The sequence below is a fragment of the Semicossyphus pulcher genome, unplaced genomic scaffold (assembly GCF_022749685.1).
Source record: "Semicossyphus pulcher isolate SPU_LCO1_2020_fin unplaced genomic scaffold, fSemPul1.0.p SCAF_6, whole genome shotgun sequence".
Classification (NCBI taxonomy): Eukaryota; Metazoa; Chordata; class Actinopteri; order Labriformes; family Labridae; genus Semicossyphus; species Semicossyphus pulcher.
In genome coordinates, this window is record NW_027211737.1 from 11,731,292 (window position 1) to 11,756,573 (window position 25,282).

The window sequence follows — 25,282 nt, forward strand, 5'->3', positions numbered from 1 at the left end:
ACATCTTATTAAATTGTTTTAGGAACAGAGCATAAAACATTTTGTTGCTACAATTTGTTTACACAATTTCTCTTCCAGAAGGTTTAGCAAACTTTTACTCCATTAAATATAATACATTTTTTTCTTGGTTTTTACATCTATTTAAAGTTTCTCAGCTCGTTCTTTCATTTATACTGGCAATGTGTTAACATGGACAGAAAGCAATGTTATAGTAAAAAAATACATTATGAAAAGGTCCTAACAAACAAAAAGATTCCACCAAACCACAGATTTAAAATAGGATCAAAATGTATTTACTTTTTAAATAAAAAGTACAACAAAATGGTGCGATTTCCAGCATGATTAAAGATTAACAATTATGATTTGTTTCTTACAAATATTTGCTTGCAAAAACATGAAAACGATGTATAAAAAACAGAAACATTGAAAAAGATAAAACACTTAATACATAAAAGTATATTCTTCAGGTAGAACCCCCTTCAAAATAACTGAAAGGGATCGATGTCTTTGTGTTACATACCTAATGGCCACCTTCTCAAGAGCCACCTGCTGGTTACACTGACTTTCATGCAATTCAAGTCAGACAACCAGCAGGAAGAGAGTCTGGGCTGTGAGATCCAAAGTGTTTCACTGTAACTGTCAATAACAATGTGAGAACTATATGTTTGTGTAAACAATCCTAAAATAGAGTTACGATAGAAACTGGGAGGTAAGAGTTAAAAACAAGAGGAGCTGCCTTTAGACACAAAGACATCCATCGCTCATGTCGTCATTCAGTAATAAGGCAGGTTCATCAGCTGCCGGTGACTTTTATCAGGCTCTTAATAAGGTGGCCAGACGGTGTCTTCTCCTGCGTCCAGAAACTTTAACAGCAAGAACTCCCGGGGAGAAAACCAGGTACACTAAACATGAGGACACCATATTTTCACTGCAGGACTTTGGGGTATGGGGAGGGGGGGTTAAACAGAGAGTGTGTGGAGTGGGGAAAGGGGATGTGATGGGAGAAGTAAGTGCTTTTCTCATGAACATGGTATGACACAGAAAACAAGATCACACGTTGTGTATGTGACTATTATGTGTGCATGCCATGTACTACAACAATTTACTACAAGAGGTGCCAAAATCGTCAAACCAGCCTCTGTTTTTTTACTCTTCTGAGGGGAGAAGAAGCAGGAGGCGGCAACTGGGAAGCTTATTTTACTGAGCACCCCTTAACACTGCTTCTTATCCACAGCTACCAGTCCTGAGCACAAGCAACATTTGATGAGGAAGGATTTAGATCTACAGTTTCTGCACACATCAGAGATCACTAGCCAGCATAGCCCCTTTTGTGACTCCATCGCTCCTTATGTTTGTCAGTGAGTTGGTCACAGAAGTCTACTGCCTCCAACACAAGTCAGCACTGAAAACCAGCTGAAATCTCATCTTACATTTTATTTGTTCTGGTAGATTTGTTTGGATCCCCTCCAACTCTACTCCCTAGCGGAAAACTGTGACAACATCATTAGTGTAACACACAGAGTGATAATGAGGTCATAAATGGGGCTATAGCTAGCCATGATATCTTAGACTAAGGCCCAGGTCATCAAACCAAAAAATCATAATACACAACTACAGATCAGGATAAGAGACTCAGTGACATTTCAGGGTGTTAGGTTAGTGAGGATTACTCACTCAGACCCCGGTGTTCTTGGCACAGTTACTTGTGCAAACAGTACTTGTAGCAAAAAGGCCCTGACTCTGACTAAACTGTCCAGGTTAATATTAAAAAGTGTTTCTCTTTTGATTTTAAAAACAACAGGATATAAATGGAATGAAATCGACGCAGAGTGCATTAGAAACTATGGTTAGAAAAAGCTGCTGAACACAGACAGTAGCCGAGGCTGAGGGGCGGAGGAGCAGCTGTCAATCATCATCACACCGACCTCTACAGAGCACCAACAAGTAAACTAATAAATATACTTGCAACATTGTGCAACAGACACATAAACCTGCTTGAAGCAATCATTAAACATTAACTCTCTTATTATAAATAAATAAATAGCTTTAAGAAAAGTTTAAAGGAAAACTTGGGATTTCAAATTGCCAAATACTTAAAGTTTTGGTTTATGGTAACAGAACAAAGACAAAAATCAAGAACTTTAAGCATTTTGGTTCAGTAAGAATCTCAGGTGGGCTAAATAGTAATTTTCTTTCAGCTGTTAATTGTCATTGTGCTGTTTTTGATTTCTACATTTACAAAGATCATCATTTTGAAAACTCTTCTATGGCATATTTTTTAAATAGTTTTTTTTTTGTTAAAACACCAGAGGCACACAGTGAGGTCAAATTACAGACTCTCTCTTCAGGGTCACATCTCTGTCCTTTACAGTACAGGCTGCTGATGCTCCGAGACGGTTTCTGTTTCTCAGCCAAGTGTGCTCAACTACAAGCAAGACATGTACAGCATCAAACATTAGCATGTATCTCACTGAAGGGGGATAACAGGGGAAGGCGCACAGGTGATTGAGGATGGGAGGAGGAGGAGGAATGTAAGGAAAATTCAAAGGTAAATTGTAAATGACATCATGAAAGTTGTGACAGGCCGCAGCAAAAGAATGACATTTAATCCCCCGAACCCTTCTTACTACATTTAAATACCTCATATCCAAACCAAACCACCACCCTTACCTATTAGTACGATTATACTGGGGATCACTGAACACACATGATATTAAATGAGCATGGTTAGAGGCAGGGGTGTGTTATTTATGTTGCAGCCTTTGTAAATCCTACATTAACACACATTCCTGCTAAAAGCAGAGCACTAGTGACGGCTTAAAACTGAGAGAAGACCCACAGACGATCCGAATCTCTGCAGTCACGTGATGAAGAACATTTAAAGCAACATTATGCAACCGTTTTACCCTAAAAGAACTGCTTCTGATGAACTGACTTGTGCCAGGGAGAATGGTGCCTCTTTCATCCCCCAACACCTGTTCTGGCATTATGTAAGTTGTGTCAAGCAGGTACAATCTCCCAGGAGAAGTAGGTTTTGCCTTGTGGCACTACTTTATGGCAGAAAGCCCTGAAGGCAAACTTAGCTCAGTATTCTTGGTACGGACCTTGTAGCAGAGGAGAAGACTCCGAGAAAGAGTCCAGCAGAAGAGACACTGAAAATGACGCAAAAAATACCACTGTTTGCATAATGTTGCTTTAGTCCTCTTGTTGTCCATCAAAGTTTCTCTGAGAAGGCCACATATGTTACTGTGTGGCTTTAATGTAGCAAATGAACTGCTTTCATCACAGAATAATGGGGATTATTAAAAGCAAATATGAATGGATACAATGCAGTTACGAAAAGAAAAATCTTGCATAAATTAGTTTCTTAATAAAGAAAAAGTTAGGTCAGATTTGACAGCCAGATGAAACCGGGTGTGTTCAGGAAAAGTAGCGTTTAGGTCTTGTTAGTATCTGCTGCGTAATACTAGCACATAACCAGATGTAAACTGGGATGTTAGGTTAGAGATCTGGTGAATTTTTAGCACTCTTATGCATTACAGAAACAGGGGGTGTGATGTTCTTTAGCATGAGATGAACGGGTGTGATGTGCTGGTAAACGAGTCTCTGAGGAGTTTCACTGAAGAAACAGGGGGACGCGAGCTGTGGAGTGACATTCTGGTTTTGAACTCAAGAGGCAGATAGTGCAAAAATAAATTGGACAATCACTTTGCATGAGTAAGGGCACCTGACAAACCACTTCCATCCATCTGCATCACCCTGACGTGCATCGTAGCGCTCAAGCTAGTTTAGGCGAGGCTTTTGGTGTGCGAGCTTGTGTGTGCGTCTCCTACATGGTTGCATAAGAATCTAGAGACAAATGATCATAATAATCATAGTAGAAATTTTGCATAATCCTCAATTGACATAATAAAATCTACTGTGCTTTTAGTAGAATTGGTTTTATAAAAGGACTTGGGCAGTTGAAGTTAGCATTAGAGATCATCAAACATTCAGTTTGATTGTTAGTTTTCTATCTGTCTCGTCTGGATTAAAGTGCAAATAAATTAATGCACAAACCCATTCCCTCTTCGTGCACGCACATGAACACACACCAACTGACCTCAGCGTGGTGACATCTTTTATAGCATGCTGTGAGACTTGCTGTAGCATGCTTAAAATAGCATAGCGGGAAGTGGGAAAAGACTGACACGAGCTAAAGAAAACACACACTGGTGGGTGGGGGGCTGAGGGGGTTTGGTGCATCACATTTCTTCCACACAATCTTGAATCCTGCACCGCTCCTGTCCTCCACTCTCCCATCCTTTTATCTTAGTGTACCATCCCTTGCTCCCCAAATTCAGCCACATTTAAGATTTTTTCAGCAGCAGCCCGTTGGCTATACCCGACTCTCCCCCGCCGCTGTGCCTCCCTCCCCTCCAATTCCTCCTCCCTTCACTCCATCCCCATGTCCTGTTCTGCTCCTGCAGGCTTCCCGTAGCCTCCCCCACTGGTACCCCGTGAAGGTGGGGCTGATGGGGATGTACTTGAAGATGGGGTGTCTGTGGATGAAGTCCATTCCGAACGGAAGATCGTAAGACCTCATCCCCTCAAGTTCTGATGAACTGACACCGACACCACGTTTCAGCTTCCTGATGCCTCGTTCCTCTGCAGTACCTGAGGGGAAAAGAAAACATATGAATGAGTTCCTTCAAATTCACAGTCAAAACCCCCACACTAACAAGTGGGAGCATTGTTAACATCATTAACTGATGAGCTTTCATTTATTGCAACAATCTAATAGATTGTCATTAATGCTTAAAAGTTTATCCCCTGGGTCACAACAGCAGCAGGTTGGACCCAGATGTTGTCTTCCAGTTGTATCTTGAGATGTTGTTTTGGTATTGTGCGTACTCTAAACAACCATTATTACCATCAATAACATCCAAACATAAACACAACCAAATGTAAAATAATTTTCATGTTGGCACATGTGCAAAAAGCAGTGGATTAAACACCTTACCAGGGATAGTGTTGTCCAAAATGAAGGCGACGGAGCCTCCGACAAACATGGCAGTGGTGAGAAGCACGTTCAGTACTTGGTCAACCTCAACTATGCCTGTGAAAGATTAAGGAACAGGGGCTTAGTAACCGACTATGTCATTCCCAGTAATTCTTCAATTCTAGGCAAAATACAATCTGACATTATGAATGGCTAACAGACCTAATTTTTGTCATACTCAGTTTTTCCACACAGCATGATTTTAACTCTACTGGCTTGGAATTTATACTTTCTCTACCTAGTTTTCCACAGCAGACGGCCTCTGCCAGCTGCAAGTGGGCTTCTTATCTGAACATCATAGAGAAGCTGCTTGAAACGGACGAGTATAACTTGTGTTTGTGACTTTAAAGTGACACAAACACAGGCAGGAAGTTTAGGTCAAGTAGTATACTTGATGAGCTTCAGATACATACATATAGTTACATATTCAAATGTGTATGCTGTTAATGAATATATCAGATCTTTAACTCTTTGCATAGTCACACAGACAGCTTAACCAACATGATACAAGATGTCCTCTGACCATTCAGTGGGCTGTTTTCACATCAACTTTAATTATCGGCTAAGCTCACTTGGAATCTTGGTCGAGTTGAAAAAAAGAAAAAGGACAGTGTAATATCCATAACTTCCGATTTTGACCCTGCCCTAGTTTGGTACGGATCGGTCCCCTCCACTCACCGGTGACCAGCGGGTTCTGTTTGAGGTAGCTCGGCAGCATCAGACCAAAGAAGATGGAGAAACCCAGAACAAAGAGGTTCCTGGAGGAGTTGAGGTCGACAAACTGCAGGTTGGACAGCCCCACTGCTGTGATCATACCAAACAGCGTGCAGAACAGAGCTCCCAGCACAGGGTCAGGAAGAGAGGCAAACAGGGCGCTGAATTTACCAACGAGCCCCAGCAGCAGCATCATGGCAGCCCCGTACTGAATCACACGTCTGCTGCCCACCTGGATGACCAATCAGAGAGCAGATGCAAGGAAGCAGGGTGAGTCAAAGTGAGAGAGAAAACTAAAGACTTAATTGGTCACTGATGTGATTTGTTGGATAATGGAGGTACATTTAGGTATAAAAAATGTAGCAAATGTTACATACATAAACAATAGGCAAATTAAAGAGAAAATACTGAATGAGAGCAGGTGTGTGTTTTACCTTTGTGATTCCCAAGACGCCTATATTTGGACTGGAGGAGGTGGAGCCGTTTCCTGTCCCGAAAAGACCGTCCAGTACACAGGAAATACCTTCTACAAATATCCCCCTGCACAGACGGCAGAAAAACAACCTCATTAAAGTATCTTCCAGACAGTTAATTGTCCGTGTTATAAACAAAGTGAAACAGTAAAGAGGCTGAAGTGGAACAGAAATAAGATAAACTGAAGAATCACCTATTGATGGCATGGATGGGGGGCGGAGGAGCACAGGAGAGACGTGCACAAGCGTAGTAATCTCCAATTGATTCGATGATGCTGGCCACCACAGCGCTCATCATGCCGATCACACCTGCAGCTGTGACGGTAGGAAGGCCCCACTGGACTGTGGAGGTAAAAACACAGTGTGAGTCACAATTTTTATACAGTTTTGTTTCATTTAGTTTTTTAATAATAATAATAATTACTTTATTAAGGACACAAATAAAAGGTCCATAACACACAATTAGTTAGAAATTAATTTAATTTCTGCCTCTTATCTGCCTCTACCCTTAATTATCCAGTATATAACAATATTAACAGACTCATTTTACCCTGTATGCCTTTGTTGGGTTTTTGTCTCTACTCAAGATATCACAAATCCACTTATCTGTGATGTGCATCAGTAGTAGAGGAAGTATTCAGTAATACAACAATGTAAAAGTTTTCTGTTCAGTTAGATTCTGAATGCTGAAATATTAATTAAGTAAAAGTACTACAGTGTACTAGACTTTTCTTAGGAGGGTGGCTAAGGCTTGAAAATGTTATCAATATGCAAATATAGAAAAAAACCTTTCAGAACCTCCCTGCAGCTGGGTCAATCAGCATATTGCGACCAGGCATAAACATCATAAGTCTTTCAAACAGTCCTTTACCTCCCCCTCCTCCTCCTCCTCATAAACACACTTACATGGATATGGGACCTTAAACCACGGTGCAGCAGCGAGGATTCCTTGTCGTGCATCTGTGCGAGCATAGAAGCCGTACTTGTCCGTCTCCGGTGGGAAAACGTCCGTAACAGTAAAGATGAAACAAAGCAGCCATGACACCAGGATGGCCATGATGATCTGGGCGCAGGAGAAAATATAAACCCATTTAAACCCAACTTTAAAGTTAAAGAAAACATTTCTATTTCTTTTTAATCATGCATCCTCATGCAAGTTGTCCAATTATCTCTTGCTTGGATCCCAATATGTCAAAAGTAAATCACTTTTGAGGGTTGTTACTCTTAAATCTGGTAATTGGGCCAATAACCTAATCATCATAAAAAGCCAAACATGTAAGCTGGTTGTTTGTTTTATTTAACAGCACTATATCACAGCACAAGGTGTGCTTGTATCTAGCTAAAAACGTTCACTGTCACTTTAAATGCTAATAGTTATTCATTAAATGTTTCTTAACTATTAGAGACAATAAGTAAAGATGAACTGGTTCAAAGAGTTGCACATTGTTATCAATCTCCCAGGCTCTGGCATCCTCCTACAAAATAAAGCAAACTTAAAGATTTTTACAGTCAATAGTGACCCAGTAAAAAGCAGTGGGAAGCCTTTTGAGGAGACAAGTATAAATGGGCCTCATGGGTAACTTAAATAAGAGTTTTTCTATTAATTAATATGTCACCAGTAGAGGGCAGAAAAAGACTGATTTACACACAGCACAGGAGGCACGCAAGGGAAAACCTCTTAACCTCCCAGTGAGAGCGATATTAGCTCCATTGAATAATTTGTGACTCACACAGTCTGTGGTGAAGGCAGGGGCCATTTGGAAAGAAACCCAGGTTGATTTTCATTAAAAGAGAACCGAGTATTTAGTTAAATACTGAAGCGTGTATGCTTTTTATGAGTAGGTTGTGTACTTACAGGAAACATTTTGAACACCTGCAGCCTATAGGAAGTCCAGCCTTTCTTAGCTTTGTAAACAGGCAGAGGGAAGTGAACGTTTCTGGCATACTGAGAGAAGAGTAGCACCAAGAAGATAGTCCTGTGGACAGAAACAATCATCCTCAGTTTGTTTGATCACAGTCAAAAAATAGTCTTGTTAATTGTCTGTACTGTATAGTGTCCTGTGAGACAACGTATTCTGTATGAACATGTCTCATTTCCTCCCATCTACGTCTGACTAAGACCCCAGAGGCTTCGCCGCCAATCAATTACCCTAACTGCCTCAGAAAGTGCAAATCAGTGGCAATTACCGGCACATATCCTCCGTCCCTGTGGAGCGAGAGGAGAGGCCCTCAAGCTACAGTGTAAACAGCCGTGACACAGCAGGAAATGATGTCACGCCACCTGAACATCACAGCTTTAAAGTGGATCTTGCTGCCTGAGTCATTACTCTGTATCCTCAAAGTCAGTAAAATCCAGTAAAAGAAGTGCTTCTTCCTGTCCTATCAAATATTCTCTGATAAACAGAATCAGTAATATAACATTCTCATTAACAATTAGTTAGGGATAATAGAGTAAGCTTCCTCCTTCTTTGAACCACAGCTTAACTCCAAGCAACACCTTTTGTATATAAAACAGGTGGCTGTGAAAGATATCAGCTTCCTTACGAACAGAGAACAATGGTTGTAGACAGTTGGAATTCAGTCAGGTGCAGTGGTTTCCAGTGGTGACAGGTTTGCATGGCGAAACAAAATAGTTCATAGAAACCAGTCTTGGCGCTCCTGCAGCATTATCTTCTACAGCTATTCCAAATTCTACCTCACTTGATTTTGTTTGTTTGGATGAATCTCCGAAAGACAAGTTTCACTTTACATTTACGTTATATGTGAGACATGAATGAGTATTTCTCTGCATTGGAGTCTGTACTTACAGCATAGCAATGCCCCAGTGTTTCCCAGCCCTCTCTCCTGCAGCCTGGAAACCAGACAGGCCGATGAGGGCCACAGTGGGGGTGATGGTCAGAGGTCCGATGTACTTCAGCAGGAGCCCAGGCAGACCCAGCGCTCCAATACACACTTCGATCAGGGAGGACACGATGATGGCCCCTTGGATCTGACAGAACAAAGAAGTGAAACAGAAATGAGACATTTTTAGAAACATGGAGTCACTCACTTAAACACGGCTAAAGTTTGAAATTATGTTTACTCTGAATCAGCACCTCAAGCACAGCTCAGGTGGATACAACATGATGTTGACTGAAGTGACTGAAAATTGATTTAATCAAAACACTTGAATTGAAATTACATCTTTCATTTTGAAAAGCTATATTTCTGTTTCCTGCAGCATTCTATGAAGGAGGTGTCCCGTCTGAGAGGAGATAACGAGTTGTTCTGCTCGCATCAAAGGAAGTTATTACATTTTTATCAAACATAATATTAGACTTAAAGCAGTGGCATTAAAACACACTGTTGAGTCCACAAACTTTATGAATGAAGCGACTGTTAGAACCATCCTTTAGTAACAAGTCTGATCATGAATTGTGTCAGCTCGGCGCTAATAAATCACATCGTGTGGTAACTTAGCAGAGGTGTTAAATGCCGATTTTACTGCAGATTAATATCTTCAAGGAGAATCTGTACAAAACCATCATTCTTCTTATCTTTAGACGATTAATATGAGGAATCAAATTTATGAATAAACATTTTGTTTGTATCTGGGTTGGAGGAGACGGGCTCACAGATTCATCGCATGTACGTGTTAAATGTGAAACTTCCTGAGAGATAATCCTATTTGTTCTGTCTAGATCCGTCTCCATGTTCTCTGCTGCCACTGTTTATCACCTGCACGTTCCCCATGCCCTCATTCAGGCGTCACGTAACAACAATTAGTCAACTGGCTGGCGCAAACACAAAAGGTTAATTCAAATTAACAGCTCCTGTCACACAAAACCAAACCCTGCAGCCATACGCAGACACTGACGCTCCTATTTGACTTTAATTTCTGCAGCTTGTGTCAGTTGTGCAACATTACTTATTCAACTAAAGAATTGCATAAGGAGTTATTCAAGTGAAGTTGAGTAACATGTTAATGTATGCTAATGTTATCCAAGCTAACATAATGTTTCAGAGCAGTTCTAACTTGTCCATCAGTTTTACTTTCTCCTACTTTTTAAATCTCCCTCCCCCTTCTCCCTCAGGCTTCGGAGTCCGTTTAATTTCAATATCTTTCTTTGCCTCACCTCTCGTATCCTGGGGTGCCAGATGTGCTCCGTGTGGAAGAGCTCTGTGCTGTTGAACACTGGAACCTCTGGTGATGGAAAAAGAGACGGGGAGATAAGAGATTAATTAGATAACTCTGTGAATAACAACTCTGGTTATTAATTTGGAGCAGCCAAATCAAAACCGGCTAATCCCATTTGGGGCTCGTTTAATTCTCTGCCATCTTTGCCAGCTTTGATGCCCATAGCATTTGGAGTTGGGATCAAAGAATACAAACATACAATAATCCAAAGTTTTTAATCACAATATTATATCACATTGGCTTGTCTGTAGTGGATGAGTGAAAGACAGAAGATGAGGGAGGGGTTACCTGTGGTGTTACACTTCCATTTGTCCAGTGACAGGATGGCTCGGGCGGGTGCGAGGAAAGCGAAAGCGCTGGCCTGGAACAAAGGCAACCTGAAGATAACGAAAGAACCGTTAAGAAATGAGACTGAATAATTACACAACTGTTCAACAGAGGCAGCACTTCAATTATAAGACATCATTGTGGGATGTAGACTTCATGCTTATCTTGCTCATTATTCACAGTGTTACATGTTAGTGTTTTGTTGGATACCATGTGTCAGTCTAAACCAGGGAAGGGCAGTGTGTCTGTTATTGCTGGCACATATTCCCCTCCTTCCTCCATTCTCTCCCTCTTTCATCAAACCATCCAGCACCACTCACGCACCTCTATAAACTCATAAACATGTCATATTTTCTGTAATGGCCATTTTATGAGCGATTAAGACAATGTACAATTGAGCTCTAAAGTAAGGCTGACCTTTACAAGTTCCAGCTGTCATGGGCGCTTTAGAGAAGCAGAGGGAAATCAGAGGATCCGATCGGAGATAAAAGCATGAATAAACTGGAATGACGTGATGTCTTTGAAAATGCCAAAGACAGAAATAGAAGTGGGTGAAGAAGCCAGAAAAAGGACAGAGGACATTTGTTTCCTTATGAAAGAAGAAGTGATGATTCATAAGAAAACCACAAGTAGAACACCTGCTTGTTTTTGGTTGCACGGTTTTGTCTGCACACAGACTTCTGACCAAATTAGCAATTTGATCTTTGTCTGGTTTTGAAATGAAAACAAAAAGGTATAGAATTGTTTTCTTCTTAACATAAATTTATGGTTTAAGGACTTTAAGTGCAAACTTGGGTCTTTAATCACGTAGTTTTAAAGTAGTCGTACAATTACATGTTGAATGATGTGTGTATAATAAGTTATTTCCAATAGATGTTCAAAGAAAAAATGTCAGAAAAAGGCACTGAAAGAAATACTTGTAGTCTCCAGACTAAAGAATTATGGCTCGAGTAATTCCTGTTCATTCAAAAATTTCTGCTAGTAAGGAAGAGACAAGGAAAGAGAAAGGGTCAGAGACGGGTAAGTCCCATAAGTACCGTACGCCTTACCTTTCCTGGAAAAAGCTTTTGGGCATTTGTTGATTTACCTCACCGTCATGACTCATCAACCAGCACACAATTTGCCCTCTTCCTTTTCCCCTCTTCCTTTTCCCCCCTCCCTCCCTCCCTCCTTGCATCTCTTTACTGATGAGCACAAGTTCCAGTTTCTCTCCTTCCACCTCACTGCGTTTCTCTTTTTTCAGTCTTAGATAACTAAAGAATTGGGGCTCAACATTTGATTTTATTAATAAAAAACACATTTTATCTACTTGTACTTTGTCTATATTATCCTTCCTGGCTTTGTATATCTGTTTGTGCTGAATTCAAATTATTTTCCAATGCAGTGGATTGTTTTGCTTCAATGATTATATTCAATCTGAAAGGGAAATGGCTCCAGACCTCTGACTGCGCTTTGATTCTATGTTAGTTTTATAGGAAGTCCTTCAATGTGTGTTGTATTAGAGTCAAACACATCTTGGGTGAATTTACCCCTGTATCTGACCACCAATCAGATCACTTATCATGTGTTTCATTGCTGCGTATAAACATGCCTTTCACATGTCTTTTTCTTTGAGCTCACCAGGAAGAAAAATAAGGAAATATAATATCGTGGTCATCTTCTTGTCTTCTTTCCCCTGCTTTCTTCTACTCCCTTGCTTCCTCTCTTATATTTTCTCAGGAGACAGTGATCCACAGAGAGATGGATGGATAGGCTCAGTCTGTGTCACCTCAGTCTCTGAGAGGGTGTGTAGGCTTGTGTGACATGAATGCCACTCATGCTGAAACAAAGATAAGACTGTGCTGTGTCTTTGTTTGTGTTGGAGAATGAGCAGGAACTTAGGGAACAAATACATTTTACCTTTAGAGTAACTTTGTCCTTTAGATAACAAAACTTGCCTCCAAAAAATCTTAAGTATCAGAAAGTGTAGAAGAAAGTGTTGCAACGGAACGTTGCAACACTGAGGATCCATGAGCAAAAAGAAACAAACGCCTACACAAGGATAAATCCTACTGAGACAAACACCTTCTGCACAAGGACATGACTTCGCAAAACATCCACATACTTATTTAAATAATAAAGGGACATTTCTCAGAGCTTCCATGCGATTGTTTGACTTAGAAAAAGAGGAATAGATAGGACTTTGTTTGCAGGCTATTTTCATCGGGGCATCAGTCAAGGCCATTGAGTCAGTGTCAAAAAAGAACAGAGAGTATCTGCGTCTGTCTGGGTTTGTCTGAAGGAGGGGATTTGATCGGAGCAGCAGCTGCTGTTGCAGTCAGGGAGAAATAATGAAACACTCCGAATCTGCTGCAACATGATGGACAGATTAGGTTTATTGCTAAAAATGAAACAAGAGGCAGATGACCTCAGTCGACCACTCATCTTTTTTGAAAGAAAAAGAAACCCTCATGCCAACATGACCTGGCTCTGATAAACACACAGATCTAAACTACTGGATAGAATGCATGGCAACAGGCGTGAATGAGTTGATCCCAAGTCTATAAATAAGTGTGTGAAAGGGTGAATGCTGACATTTAATGTTTAAGTGGTTGGAAGACGTGAAGCGCATTCAAAAAGTACAGTCCATTTAGCATTTTTTAATTCTATAAGAAATGATAGGAGGGATGAAACTTTGGCAGTGACTCACTAGTTACCAAACACACGAGTAATGTTATAAGATCAAAATAATTGAAAAAAAGGTGTTGAACTGCAATAATTAACAGGTACCAGATGTTGGGAGTGAGAAAAAGCACCTTGAGGGCAGAGAGAAGAGACAGGACAGGTGAGGGCAGAGAGGAGAGACAGGACAGGTGAGGGCAGAGAGGAGAGACAGGAGGAATGTGTGTGCGCAGTCAGCAGGGTGACATGAGGTCAAAAATATTGTGCAAAAAAGAATGAACAGAATGTAATAGATGAGGGGGAAGCAGTGTTTCCCGACATGTGCATACCAGTCTGGCTGACAGCAGGGACTTTCCTCTTTACTAACAGCACAAAAGACATGGCTGTGTGTTTAATCGACTATAGCTTCAGTAACATTAGTTGTTTGGAAGTGATGCAATAGTTGAAGCACATGCCGCTCAGTCCTTTGGCCTGCTGTAAAAATAGTTTCTCTCTTCCGCTTTGGTTCGGTGTTCTCAATTCAGGAAATATAACTCATCATCACACTCTTGGAAAGTTGACTTTCTACTCTTACGAAAAACAAATCTCTGTTGCACAGGAGGACTGCAGTCACATGAATGAAACAAGGAACTTAAAGTGCTAACTCGCCAAATTCTTTTGAGAAACGTGCATACAAGAGCGATTCAACTGTTTTGTTAGCATAAATGCAGCCAAAAGCAGGCTTACACAACGCCAATATGTAGAAAAAAAGATCAGAAATCATAGTATTAAATAAGAATGTAAATAATACCAAACAAATAAAATGTCCTGATCTTTTTTCAAGGCTTTACAAATCAGCAGCCTACTAAATAAGAACAAAATAAACATCCCTTCTAAAAGTCAAAAACCTTTTATATTTATCTGCTCATTTTTCTATGACATATCTCGAATAAAAATTCTATTAAACCTGACTGTTTGACGTTCTGGGAAGCAAACACGAGAAAAAAAGTTGTGTAAGCATCTCCTTAAATGAGTGTGCACACTTAAAAGACACCCCACAGTGAGGAAGGATGGGGATAGAGGAACTTCATACAGACGATGGCCCTTGTCTTTAAGTGGTACTTAGAGGAGAAAGGGTGAGTGTGGGACAAAAGTGTGTGACTGGGATTTGTGCCTATTCAAGCATCCCTCTTGGCCACGAGAGACGGTGTTTTGTGTGTGTGTGTGTGTGTGTGTGTGTGTGTGTGTGTGTGTGTGTGTGTGTGTGTGTGTGTGTGTGTGTGTGTGTGTGTGTTTGTGTACCTGCAGCCCAGTGTGGTCTGTAACAGGGTGGTGATCCCCACACAGAAGAAGATGGTCCCTATGAGCTGACTGGTGGCCCACTGATCGAAGCCGACACACATGGCCTCAGCGAGGAGGAACGGCACGGCGATAGTCCCGCTGAAACACGTCAAGTAGTGCTGCATGGACAAGAAGCCACAGAGTTATAGTGAAGACGTGTGTTTCTAATTGTAAATATAAAGTTTATAAACTTTCACTCTTCAACAAATGTGGTACAAAAGGGAAAAAAGCTTATAATAAATATGTAATCTGTGTATCTTTTCTGTTGTCAGACAACCGTAACATTTATGTCTCTGACACTTCCATCTAAAAGCTACTTACATAAGGTAAATTAAACAAAGTGGATACATTAATGTCATCATATAAGCTGCTTCAAGATAATTATGACTATTCTGAGGATAGCAGTATTAAACCAAAGTCTTTCACAACTTTAGAACTATCAGTGTCCATTTAATAAAACAATTTTAGAATCATCATAAATAATATTTGATTGTGGCCTGGGCTGCCCTGAGTAACTGACAGTAGACGAACAACAGCACTTAAGTCGATTTGAGAATGAAAAGTAGCTCAAGCTAAAATGAGCAAATGATTTAAAAACCTTGCTGTTATGACGTCAGAAAGTCCCAAACCAACCAGAGCGCACAGAGGGATTTGGAGTTATAGCATTCCAAAAAGCCCGCTTGGAAATACTTCAGATTTCCGCACTTTGCTTGGAGGATTAAATGTTTGAGCTCTAAATTACAGTAAACGTATTACTCTGTTGTGGGTATTTTGTAATGTGCAAGTTGTAGATATTTTTTATTAATCTTTATGTCAGATGAAATATAAATATTTTTTCATTTTAAAGTATGTGCGTTTCTGTTGTTTTGGCTGATTCTGACTGTGCTAATGTGTTCACTAAGCTCCTTTGTATCTGTGAAATACAGGGAAGAATACACTGTCAAAGGAGCCTCTCAGTGCTGACTAAAAGACAGAGAGAGACGGCAGAGGACAAACAGCATCAGATACACACACATCATGACATAAACCCACATCAACATAACAAATACTGTGAGCAAAATTCTATTCCTGTGCCGAGTTTCCAGATAATGAATATTTTGGACGGTTGGATGTAAAACACTGCACTTAGATGACCCGCACAGTAAAGACATGACACACTCTGATTATAAAGTACATGTGTAGGTGTTTTTCAGTCCATATCGTGAGACTGACACATCTGTTATCCATTGTAAAGAAAATATTGTGATGACTGATAATACCCTAGCTAAGCTTTATGAACAAAAAACCAACAACCGTGAAGTCTGTAGGTTTACCTGTAAGCCTAAAAACACACACAGGTACCAGGGTGGGGTATCTTCAATGGTATAAATCATGTCCATCCTCCTGGCATCGGTGCTGTCTGTGCTGTCTAACGTCTCAGACATGGAGCTCTGAACAAACAAAGACACACAAATAGAGAAAGAGAGAGGATGATCTTATTTTCTTTATTCATATTTTCTTGACATGTTTACTTTGTCCTATACATTTCTCTTTGCGTAAAGGGTCAAAAGGATTCATTTAAGTAGAAAGTAAAAGAGGAACAAAGAAACTGAGTGGGAGACAACAAAAACACAAGACTATTCTCTCACGGAAAGGAAAATGCAGAGTCATGGTAACAACGAAGCACATAGGGGAATGAGGAAACATGCAGACAGATTACAGATAACTAAAACTCTGATTTTTGGTTCACATCTCATCAGCACTTTTGTGCACTTGGATTGGTTGGAAATTAGTTTGTGTTTTACTGCTTTCAATACAAAGAACCCAGTGAGCATTGTAAGTCCTAACATAAGTAAAGTTATCAATGAGATGTATATAAGGACATTGTCATTGTAAGAGGAAAACGCATCATTGGAGGCTTTTCTGAAAATATAACTGACTTACTGGAGTTCATATTTACCTTGCTCTGTATTTATTTTAATGAGACTGGGAGGTTGAAGGAAAAAAACTAGGGGTCATAATTCATGTTTTTAACTTCAATTGAGTAAGATTAGTATTAAATCAAAGCCCATTTTCAACACTACAACACTACTCAGCACTTTTCGGCAACAGCCGTTTTTCACTTTAAAATCATTCAACTGGCAAAAAACACATGCTGACTGTCATTGTGAAGCAGCACCAGGAAACACCAAGTGTTTTTATAAAGAGGTTAGAGCTGACCTGTGAACATTCTTCACAGGTCAGAAAAGAAGCGGGTAAGTATTATGTATAATGTCATTATATATTTCTTAATGCAGTGAGACATGACAGAGCAGCCGCAGTGAGCAGTTAGAAGCCAGACTGTAAACGTCCAATTTGTCAGAGAGGACATGTGCTCTTTTGAGCTCTGCTGCTGAGTGGAAAACTACCCGCCCCCATGTGACTTCTACAAAACACGAGAGTTTGTTGGCTGTATTGTTAACTGATAAAAGCGGTTGCTGTTTGAGGAGTGTTTGCTGTAGCATGAAACCACGAATGTTGTTACTGTGGTAACCAAGAGAGCTAAATTTACTGAGACTGAAAACATAAGGATTACATCTTCTCTGATGTAGGGGAAAGGTGAGGGATTCTGTCATGTGTGATTATGAGTAAGCTTTTTAAACCACGTGTTTATGTGTCAGTCTCTCTTACCAGGAGCTTATTCCTGAGTGAAGTAACACTTTGAGTATTTTATTTTCCCTATTCAGTTACCTTTTCTGCTCCTTGATTCTCTTTAGTGTAGATGGCCATCAGCTCTGTGTTCTCAGTATCCTGGTCTCCGCTGGCTCCTCCCACTCCATTTACCACCACCTAAGCACACACACACACACGCACACACGCACACAGACACAGGCACAGATAAGATTTTTAATATTTCCCCTTTTAGTCATAAAGCAATACAGGAGGCTATCTTAATTACAGTATACCAGGACACCCTGAAACAGACAGCAGATTAAGCATGACGCACACAGATCTGACACATTATTGGTCGGCTGACAAAGCCACAGGAAAAGACAGGCGAGGTGAAAGAGTGGGTGCATGTGAACGAGGCCGGGAAAAAATAATGGACCAGATTTGGCAGCCTGAAAACGTGTGTGCGAACTTGTGTTAGAAACACATTTTTGGAAAGGAATATCTGTTGAAGAGCGTAGTGTATTAGTGTGTGCTTTCCCTGGGTATGTTTCCAATGTATTTGTGCTATCAACAAAGGGAGCGAAAGGGATCACACTCTGAGGAAGATTACATTTAAATTTCAAGACGAAATAGTTGCATATGGATTTGCCTGAGTGACAAGTTGCAAAGACATTGAAGTATGCAAACATGCTCATCCATCAGCTCTAACCTCGCAGTAAAGACAGGCTGCTGGCAAAGTGATTTTACTGCCAAGATTGTAATGTATAGTCCTGCCATCCCTTCTGGGGAAAAAAGCAAAGGAAAGACCTTTGCAGGCATTCATGAATAATCCACATGTTGACATACTCTGCTGTGTCTATATGTCGAGTTGCCTTGAGTAAACACTGAGCAGCAGAGTTTTTGGTAAAATGTTGAATGTCTATGACCTGTGAGTTATACAGGGACACACAGATCTCTTCACAGTGCCTCAGTGGGACAAAATTAGTGTGAGGGAAACTTCAGGATTGTATCTTATCTAATTTCACAATTTAGTAAGTACCACACTGACATTGAACTTATAAAGTGCAGTCATTAATAGTTATTGACTTATAAAAGGATGTGTTAGCTATCAACACATCCTGCAGATATGTTGCCTAATCCTGATACAAATCTCTGGCTCTTTATCTGCTACATGCTCCACTGTGTCAGCAGCTAATTGCAAACTGTTCTGAGCAGTATGTTTTGGCTGAAAGATGCCTTCCTGCTGAGGATGTAAAGCCTTGTATATCCTTTAAACTAGGGATGCATGATATTATCGGCACATTATCCGTATCTGCAGATTATGGCTTGAAAATGACACATCGGCATCAAAAGATGTGTCATTTTTCTGCCAATATTTTCCGCCGATAAAACAACAGTTTAATTCTGCCTCTCAATGATTCCCTGAAAAAGGTTGACGTAGTGCTACGACAGTAACTCTGCACGAGTGCACGACGCTACATCTGTCAAGCGTGAAGAAGGGTGCAAGATGTCTGCGGTATGGCAGTTTTTGGCCACTACAATAAGAGTAGGCATGATATCAATTCCATTTCAGGGGCGACTTGATGATGATGAAGAAAACATGCGCCTAATATATCGGTATTGAAATTGGCAATCGGCAAAAAGGGTTGGAAAATATCGGCATAACAGATATCGGCAAAAAATCCAATATCGTGCATCCCTATTTTAAACCTAAACCTAACCCTAACCTAACCACAAGTACCTCAAAATAGTACATAAGAAGATAACTTTAGTAAATGTACCTGGTAGATTTTTTACAGGATTTATTTAGGAAAGTAATTTTGTTTTGGTATGAATGGAGCTCAGATGAGTCATTTTGCCGTCTGACCTAAAAGAAGCTTTGGCCTGGTGACAAGAGGACAAACAGAGGAAACTGTACACAGAATGTGTGTGTGTACTGGGGCCTGCCGCTCACACAATCACATTCCAAGTAAAAGGCGATGCCAAATCTGAGCTTGCAAGTCAAAGAAAGAGCGGGAGACGAGGGGTGGAGAAGGATTAGGACACTAATTATAAGGTTGGGCGCTCATAGACCAAACCCTGTCTTTGTTCCTTCCTTGAGGCATGCCCGTAACATGTCTTGTACAACAGTAAAGACTTCTGTTAAAACAGCCATGTACCGGAATTGGGTAGAAATCTGCGCCATGCTTGATTTCCTCTTCATATTTTCCTCCCTCACTGCCGCTGTCCATCGACTTGGAGGTGGTATTCTTCCCAACGCCCATCCTTGTGTCTTCGATATCCTCCCCCTCTTTCTCTTCCTTCTCTGTCCCTCCTCTGTCTCGCTCCGATGTGAACACTGCAGATGAATCCTTCAGTCCGATTACATCGTCCAGGACGGCCTCACCTGCTGGAGAAAAAAAGAGACAAACAGAGAGAGATAAATATCTTGATTTATCACTTTGAGAGTATATATCCTAACTTAACCTGCACATTGACTGATCTCAGGTCAGGTAGTTTGTCTTTCGTTCTCTACTCAGGAAGGCCAAAGTATATTAACTGGAAACATATATCAAGTAAAAAGAGAAAACAAGCTTCTGGTTTAAGCTTTAAAAAGATTTGCAGCTTTTTCTCAGTTTCATACAAAAACATTTCAGTTTTTTGGGCTGCTGTAGGTTTTCTGGTTGCTAAACAGATTATGAAGGCACATTTCATCATCTGTTTTACTTCTGGTAACAGGGCAAGGTGATTAATCAATCTAGAGTAGGAACAGCTAACTTCTTTGATAAGTTATACATCTTTTAAGTATATTTTAACAGAAGAGGTCAAGATTTAACTTGTACCAGCTCCTCCGTAATGAGGGTTTTGCTCAATTTCGCTTGTCTTTTGTCTTAGTAAACTGGATATCTTTGGGGTTTGGAGCATACAGCTTTGGCTTTTAGAAATTATTATGGCCAGATTTTTCACTTTTACCTAACAATTAACATAATAATAAAAAAATATTTGTCAAAAGATCCCTGCCCTACACTAACCATTTCTAACATTTACTCATAGTGAGACACAAGAGGAGAAAGGTAAAAACATAGAGAGCAGAGGTTATGCGAGGAGAGAAAAATATGTACACAGGTTTGAAAGAGAGGAGGGACAGAATGATCAGAGCAGAGACATGGTTAAAAAAGGTGCAGGAGGCAGAGAGAGGGAGAGAAAGGACAGTGTCAGTTAATCGTAGCAGAGGTGGTGCGTTATTGTCCGATTTCTGGTTTCATGGTAACTTTTGTTTGTGGAAAAACACCACAGTGAGCTACGTCACTCTTCATCACCCCCGCCCCTTGGCTGAGAATAAAAGCCTTTTGAACTGTCAGTGCTATGTTTTTTAAATCATCGTTAGCCGTCTCTCACTTTGTAACCACAAGGATGAGAAAGTGAAATGTTGCCAAGATCTCAGTACAGAGAGCTGTCACTCAGATATCTGGCAAACCCAATAAATAGATTAAACAACATGTCAGCTGTGTTTACATCAAGTCTTTCTGAATCTGGTCCACCTTGAATCACAAACATTTCCGCTCAGAAATGCAGAAGTGGGATCGACTAATTTTAAGAAGCTACATGGGCAGAGTTTCTAATGCTAAAATAAGACTTTCTGAATGAATAGTAGATGCTCTAAATAGAAAATGGAAACAGCTATGGCGAAAAAGTTCTCATCATGAAACATGGCTAATACTAGGGAACATTAAAAAGATCAGTTAGCCAAGGCCACTTGTTTTGTTTCCAGTTCACAACTTCAACATTTCTACTCAGTATGCTGAGAGTGAATGAAGAGTCGCCTCCCTCACAAACATCTGACGAAACGATGCTTTGCTTTGTTCACTCTAAACCAGTTAATTGATATGCACCCACCACCTACATATTTGTATTTCATTTTAAAAACATTTCAAAAGTGTGCTCAAAATCTGCCTGAAAATTAAGTGGAGACACAAATGGTGAGATTGTGATAAAATGCCAAGTAATCCTAAATAAAAAATCTGGATGGTTCAGTGTACAGTATTTAAAAAAACATTTTCTCTAAAAACACATGAATCACGTTTCAAGCATCAGGCAAACATGATACGTCAGGTGATAACTCTGACGCCATTGTTCACCTTGTTTCACATTTCAAAGTACATACTTTTATCTTGTAAAAACATCTTGTCAGGATCATTGAGGCAGGTTCATTGCATTATCCAGGACATGAATCATGTCCCACTGTAAATGCAACACTAACACTGTACTGCATCATCAGCAACGACTGACGTGTTCATTCAAAAGGTAGTGTTGCAACACAAAAGACAGTTGATCTAAGCAGTACTCTTAAATGTAAAGCTAACACTCTATATAAACAAAGAGTCTCATAGATGTGAACTTGTTGAAAAGACACTAAAAAGGATCCTGTTTCTTGCATCAAACTGGACTTCAATACAAAGCCGTTTCATTATTTAAAAGGTCATTTCATTTATTACATAGAAAGCAATTTACCAAACCAACTCTGTAAACATTAATTTTGTATGACGGTTTTATAGCTACTTACCAATAAATGTTTTTTCCTTCCTCTGATTGCTTTTTCATTATGGGTTCATGTATATAAAGGGTAAACTTAAACCACTCTGAATTTCATTCTTTGTGGCTATTTGTTTGTCACATTGAAACAGTTCAACTTCATTAATTTGAGAAAAAAAATTAAATGGCCTAATATATCAAATATCTATGTATATATACAGTATACTGTATATATGAATAAAACAAGATGTCTCACAAGTGTGTTAAATGCACGTGAAAAATACATTGAATTAGGCATTTGTCACAGCAATGTTAATTAAGATTAACATTATCAATAACTTTCCAACAAGATGTAAAATAGTTGACTTTTACCGTCAGCTCTGTCCACCAACTGTAAGCAGCAGTTTTAACCTGCTCACCTAGCATCACCTGCACTGTGCATGTGTCACCACCTCTCTTCAATGTCATATTTCCTTCTCTATTTATTTTTCCTTTCATCCCAGAATCTCCTTTCCCACCCACTGCTTGCAGTGTAAAATGTTGGGATAGGTGTAATACCTAGTTGACACATCCCATCACTCCTGTCAAGCTGGGCGGCTGGGAGCATCTGTGTGGAAGGGGCAAGAGAGAGAGGGAGAGGAGGAGAGAGAGAAGAAGAAGGAAGAAAGAGTAGAAAGAGAAGAAGAGACGGGGGAGAAGGCAGAGAGGAAGAGGAGGCATAGGGGTCAAGGATAAGGAGGAGGAGGGAGGTGAGACATAAGTTAATTTGACAGACAGCATTTAATCACAAGCAAAAGTTAGTGCGTAGTGTTAGTGTGATTTTAATTCAGACTGTCAGATGAAATGTGGCTTTAGAAAGCAGCAAGAGTGAATCATGGTGCAGTTAAGTTTCCCACCTATAGGGGGTGCATGTCATTTAAGAAATAATGAGAAGAGAAAACAAGATGTATCCAGCCAAGGTTAACTTTATACAGAAAAAGCTGCTTTATGAATGAGCATTGCATTATTGTTAGTAATGCACAGTTAAGCCCCTCTCCCAGTCATGCTTAACATGCTTAGATTTGGAAAAAAAACATCTTAAAAGATGAGACTGAACTGGTGTTGAGGATGTTAAAGAGAACAGTTTGTTTTTTGTAGCTGAAGTAACAACTTCATGAATACATAAACTACAATTATAACCTTGTTTTTATGAGCTACTGCATACTTTTGAGAGGATAGGTAATCCTTTAGGCAAATTCCAACATTTTCCATTTATACACTGACAAAATATCATGTGCAGGTTCATGTGATCCTGGAAAAATGGGCACATTTGCTTATTTTTGTTAATTTGGCAATCATTCTTCTCATGTGAAATAATAACCATCAAGTTAAGATCTGGAAAGGCAACAGGAAATCCACGCGGCAAGCAAATAGAGCAGTCAGATGATCATACAAGTTTTAAACAAGGGGCTCAAATCACCTGAAGGTCACTGAGCAGGCTTTTCTCTGCTAGTGGGGCTGCTTCAGCACATGGCAGATCCCCACCCCTTTTTTAAACTTCTGTTTCAACTTAGACACTCGAAAAGACAAACTGATATTTTCCCATTATGTCCCTTATACTTGGTACACACAAGTTCAGTAGAGAAATGCTGTTTGAGATTGTATGAGTGGGAAATGTAATCAGTTGTTCATCTCTTTTCAAACTGTCAGTGCACCAGGACAACATTTTTCCCCTTTTCTTTTAGGGCCTAAACAAATAAACTTAGTCACAGTTATCAGACACTTTAACACTCCCGTATTTATGGTTATACATTTTTATGCACAAACTGTGTAGCCCTTTCTCTGGAATTATTTGACAATATATTTTTGATTCAGATATTACAAAAACATGGCTAGTGGGAGCGAATTTTAAGTAGCATACTTAGAATAATTATGTGCATTTAGTTTTCATGTGTAATGAGGGAAAAGTGCCAACATGTTGCACACATCAAAAATAAACTGGTTCAGGCATGGGCAATGTTTTTACAATTGATACAAATGCAGCAACAACAAAAAAAAAACACTAGAAAGTCACAGTGTGTACGTCACAGCACACGAAAGCAGAGCACACAACTGACCTCAGAGCTGCCCAGCCCGAGGCTGTCAGGACTGTGAGTCAGTTGTGAGATGTGGAGGGTGACAGAAAATATCCCAGCAGCCTCTGGGTGACTTAAGGTCTGATGAGGCGTGTGCCAACTGCTGTAGCATTACATCCTGAAATACCCTTTTCCCACTGGTGCCGAGGAGACAGAAACACTCTACTCATCCCTGTGTTTTCTGTCTGTTGATGTTGAACACACACACGCGCACACAACATCAGACAAGCAGATAAAAAGAGACAGACACAGGGAACTGGAGCGAGAGAAGAGAGAGCTGAAAGCGAGCGTGTGGTTATGTAATAGAGGGGGGATCTGCAGGTTTCATACACATAAGTTCATATCTCACACTATGTAAAAGCAGGAAAAGTGTGAGTTTGTGTTAGAGAGGAAATCAGGAAAGAAATGGGAAAGCACTGAAGAAAAGAGAGCGAGGAGGAACAAAGACAACCACGGTGGTAATTTTAACTCATCCCAGAATATGCAGGCTGGTGGACAGAGTTACCGCCTGGATCTATAACCATGGTAACCTGATCTATGAAGATCCTGTGCAGGCTTGTGCCGTGTTGTGTGCGATTCCACTGGAGGAGGACTTCACACCAGATGTTTGTGTTGGTGGTTCGTCTCTAGCTAAATCTGTGTGCTGGTGTGCATACACACACGTATGTACTCCATCCTGTCCAGGTGTTAGTCTGAAGTTCAGTCAGAATTTGGGTTTATATTAAGCCTGCAGCTGTTTGAGGGTTGATGTGAAGTCTTAGTTTCTCATGTGGTCAAAGAAGACTTTTCTGGGGTCTTGAAAACCATGATTTTGTGAATATTTGTTTAGACTTGTTGAATCTAATAAAAAAATGCAGCTTTTCAGTAGTAGACCTGTGTCAAGGATCGTTTCACAATATGATATCAATGATTTTATAGCAAATTAATGCTAAAGGTATAACAAAATATTATTAGAGGTTGGAGCATGTTTAGGGTCAGCTATATAAAATCATAACCATTCTGTGAAGCTGTCTAGTCTTGTGAGCAAGGCAAAACGTTGCCACACAGGTGACTTTCGGGAAGCAGTGATTTGAACTTGTTTATCTGTCATGTCCTAATCTGACAGTGACCCAAAAGTGCAGCTGCAGGTTGCCGGTACTCAGCTGTGCCATCTTTGAAATGTTTGCCTTCTATGTGCATGTCCAAAGAAAAAGAACAAAGGTGGAGAGAAGAAATTCTAAGAGAAACGGCGATCCTGCTTTGATGTGGATGATTGAAATCGAAAGCATAATTCAATACATTTTTTAATTTATAAATTGTGACACCCCTGACA

At 40.1% G+C, this 25,282-nt stretch overlaps 1 protein-coding gene across 1 annotated transcript in view; it reads right to left on the reverse strand.

Moving 5' to 3' along the window:
* slc23a2 (solute carrier family 23 member 2) overlaps positions 1 to 25,282 on the reverse strand; it is a 38,968-nt gene continuing 13,686 nt past the window's right edge. Inside the window, exons 2-15 of the mRNA XM_069682383.1 lie at positions 19,504 to 19,733; positions 17,423 to 17,521; positions 16,027 to 16,143; positions 14,675 to 14,832; positions 10,694 to 10,782; positions 10,344 to 10,411; positions 9,036 to 9,217; positions 8,084 to 8,204; positions 7,135 to 7,291; positions 6,423 to 6,570; positions 6,190 to 6,295; positions 5,720 to 5,987; positions 5,003 to 5,098; positions 1 to 4,656 (exon numbers count right to left, since the gene is read on the reverse strand). Coding sequence (XP_069538484.1) covers positions 4,379 to 4,656; positions 5,003 to 5,098; positions 5,720 to 5,987; positions 6,190 to 6,295; positions 6,423 to 6,570; positions 7,135 to 7,291; positions 8,084 to 8,204; positions 9,036 to 9,217; positions 10,344 to 10,411; positions 10,694 to 10,782; positions 14,675 to 14,832; positions 16,027 to 16,143; positions 17,423 to 17,521; positions 19,504 to 19,608 — 1,992 coding nt within the window. The 5' untranslated portion in view covers positions 19,609 to 19,733 and the 3' untranslated portion in view covers positions 1 to 4,378. The remainder of the gene's footprint in view (positions 4,657 to 5,002; positions 5,099 to 5,719; positions 5,988 to 6,189; positions 6,296 to 6,422; positions 6,571 to 7,134; positions 7,292 to 8,083; positions 8,205 to 9,035; positions 9,218 to 10,343; positions 10,412 to 10,693; positions 10,783 to 14,674; positions 14,833 to 16,026; positions 16,144 to 17,422; positions 17,522 to 19,503; positions 19,734 to 25,282) is intronic.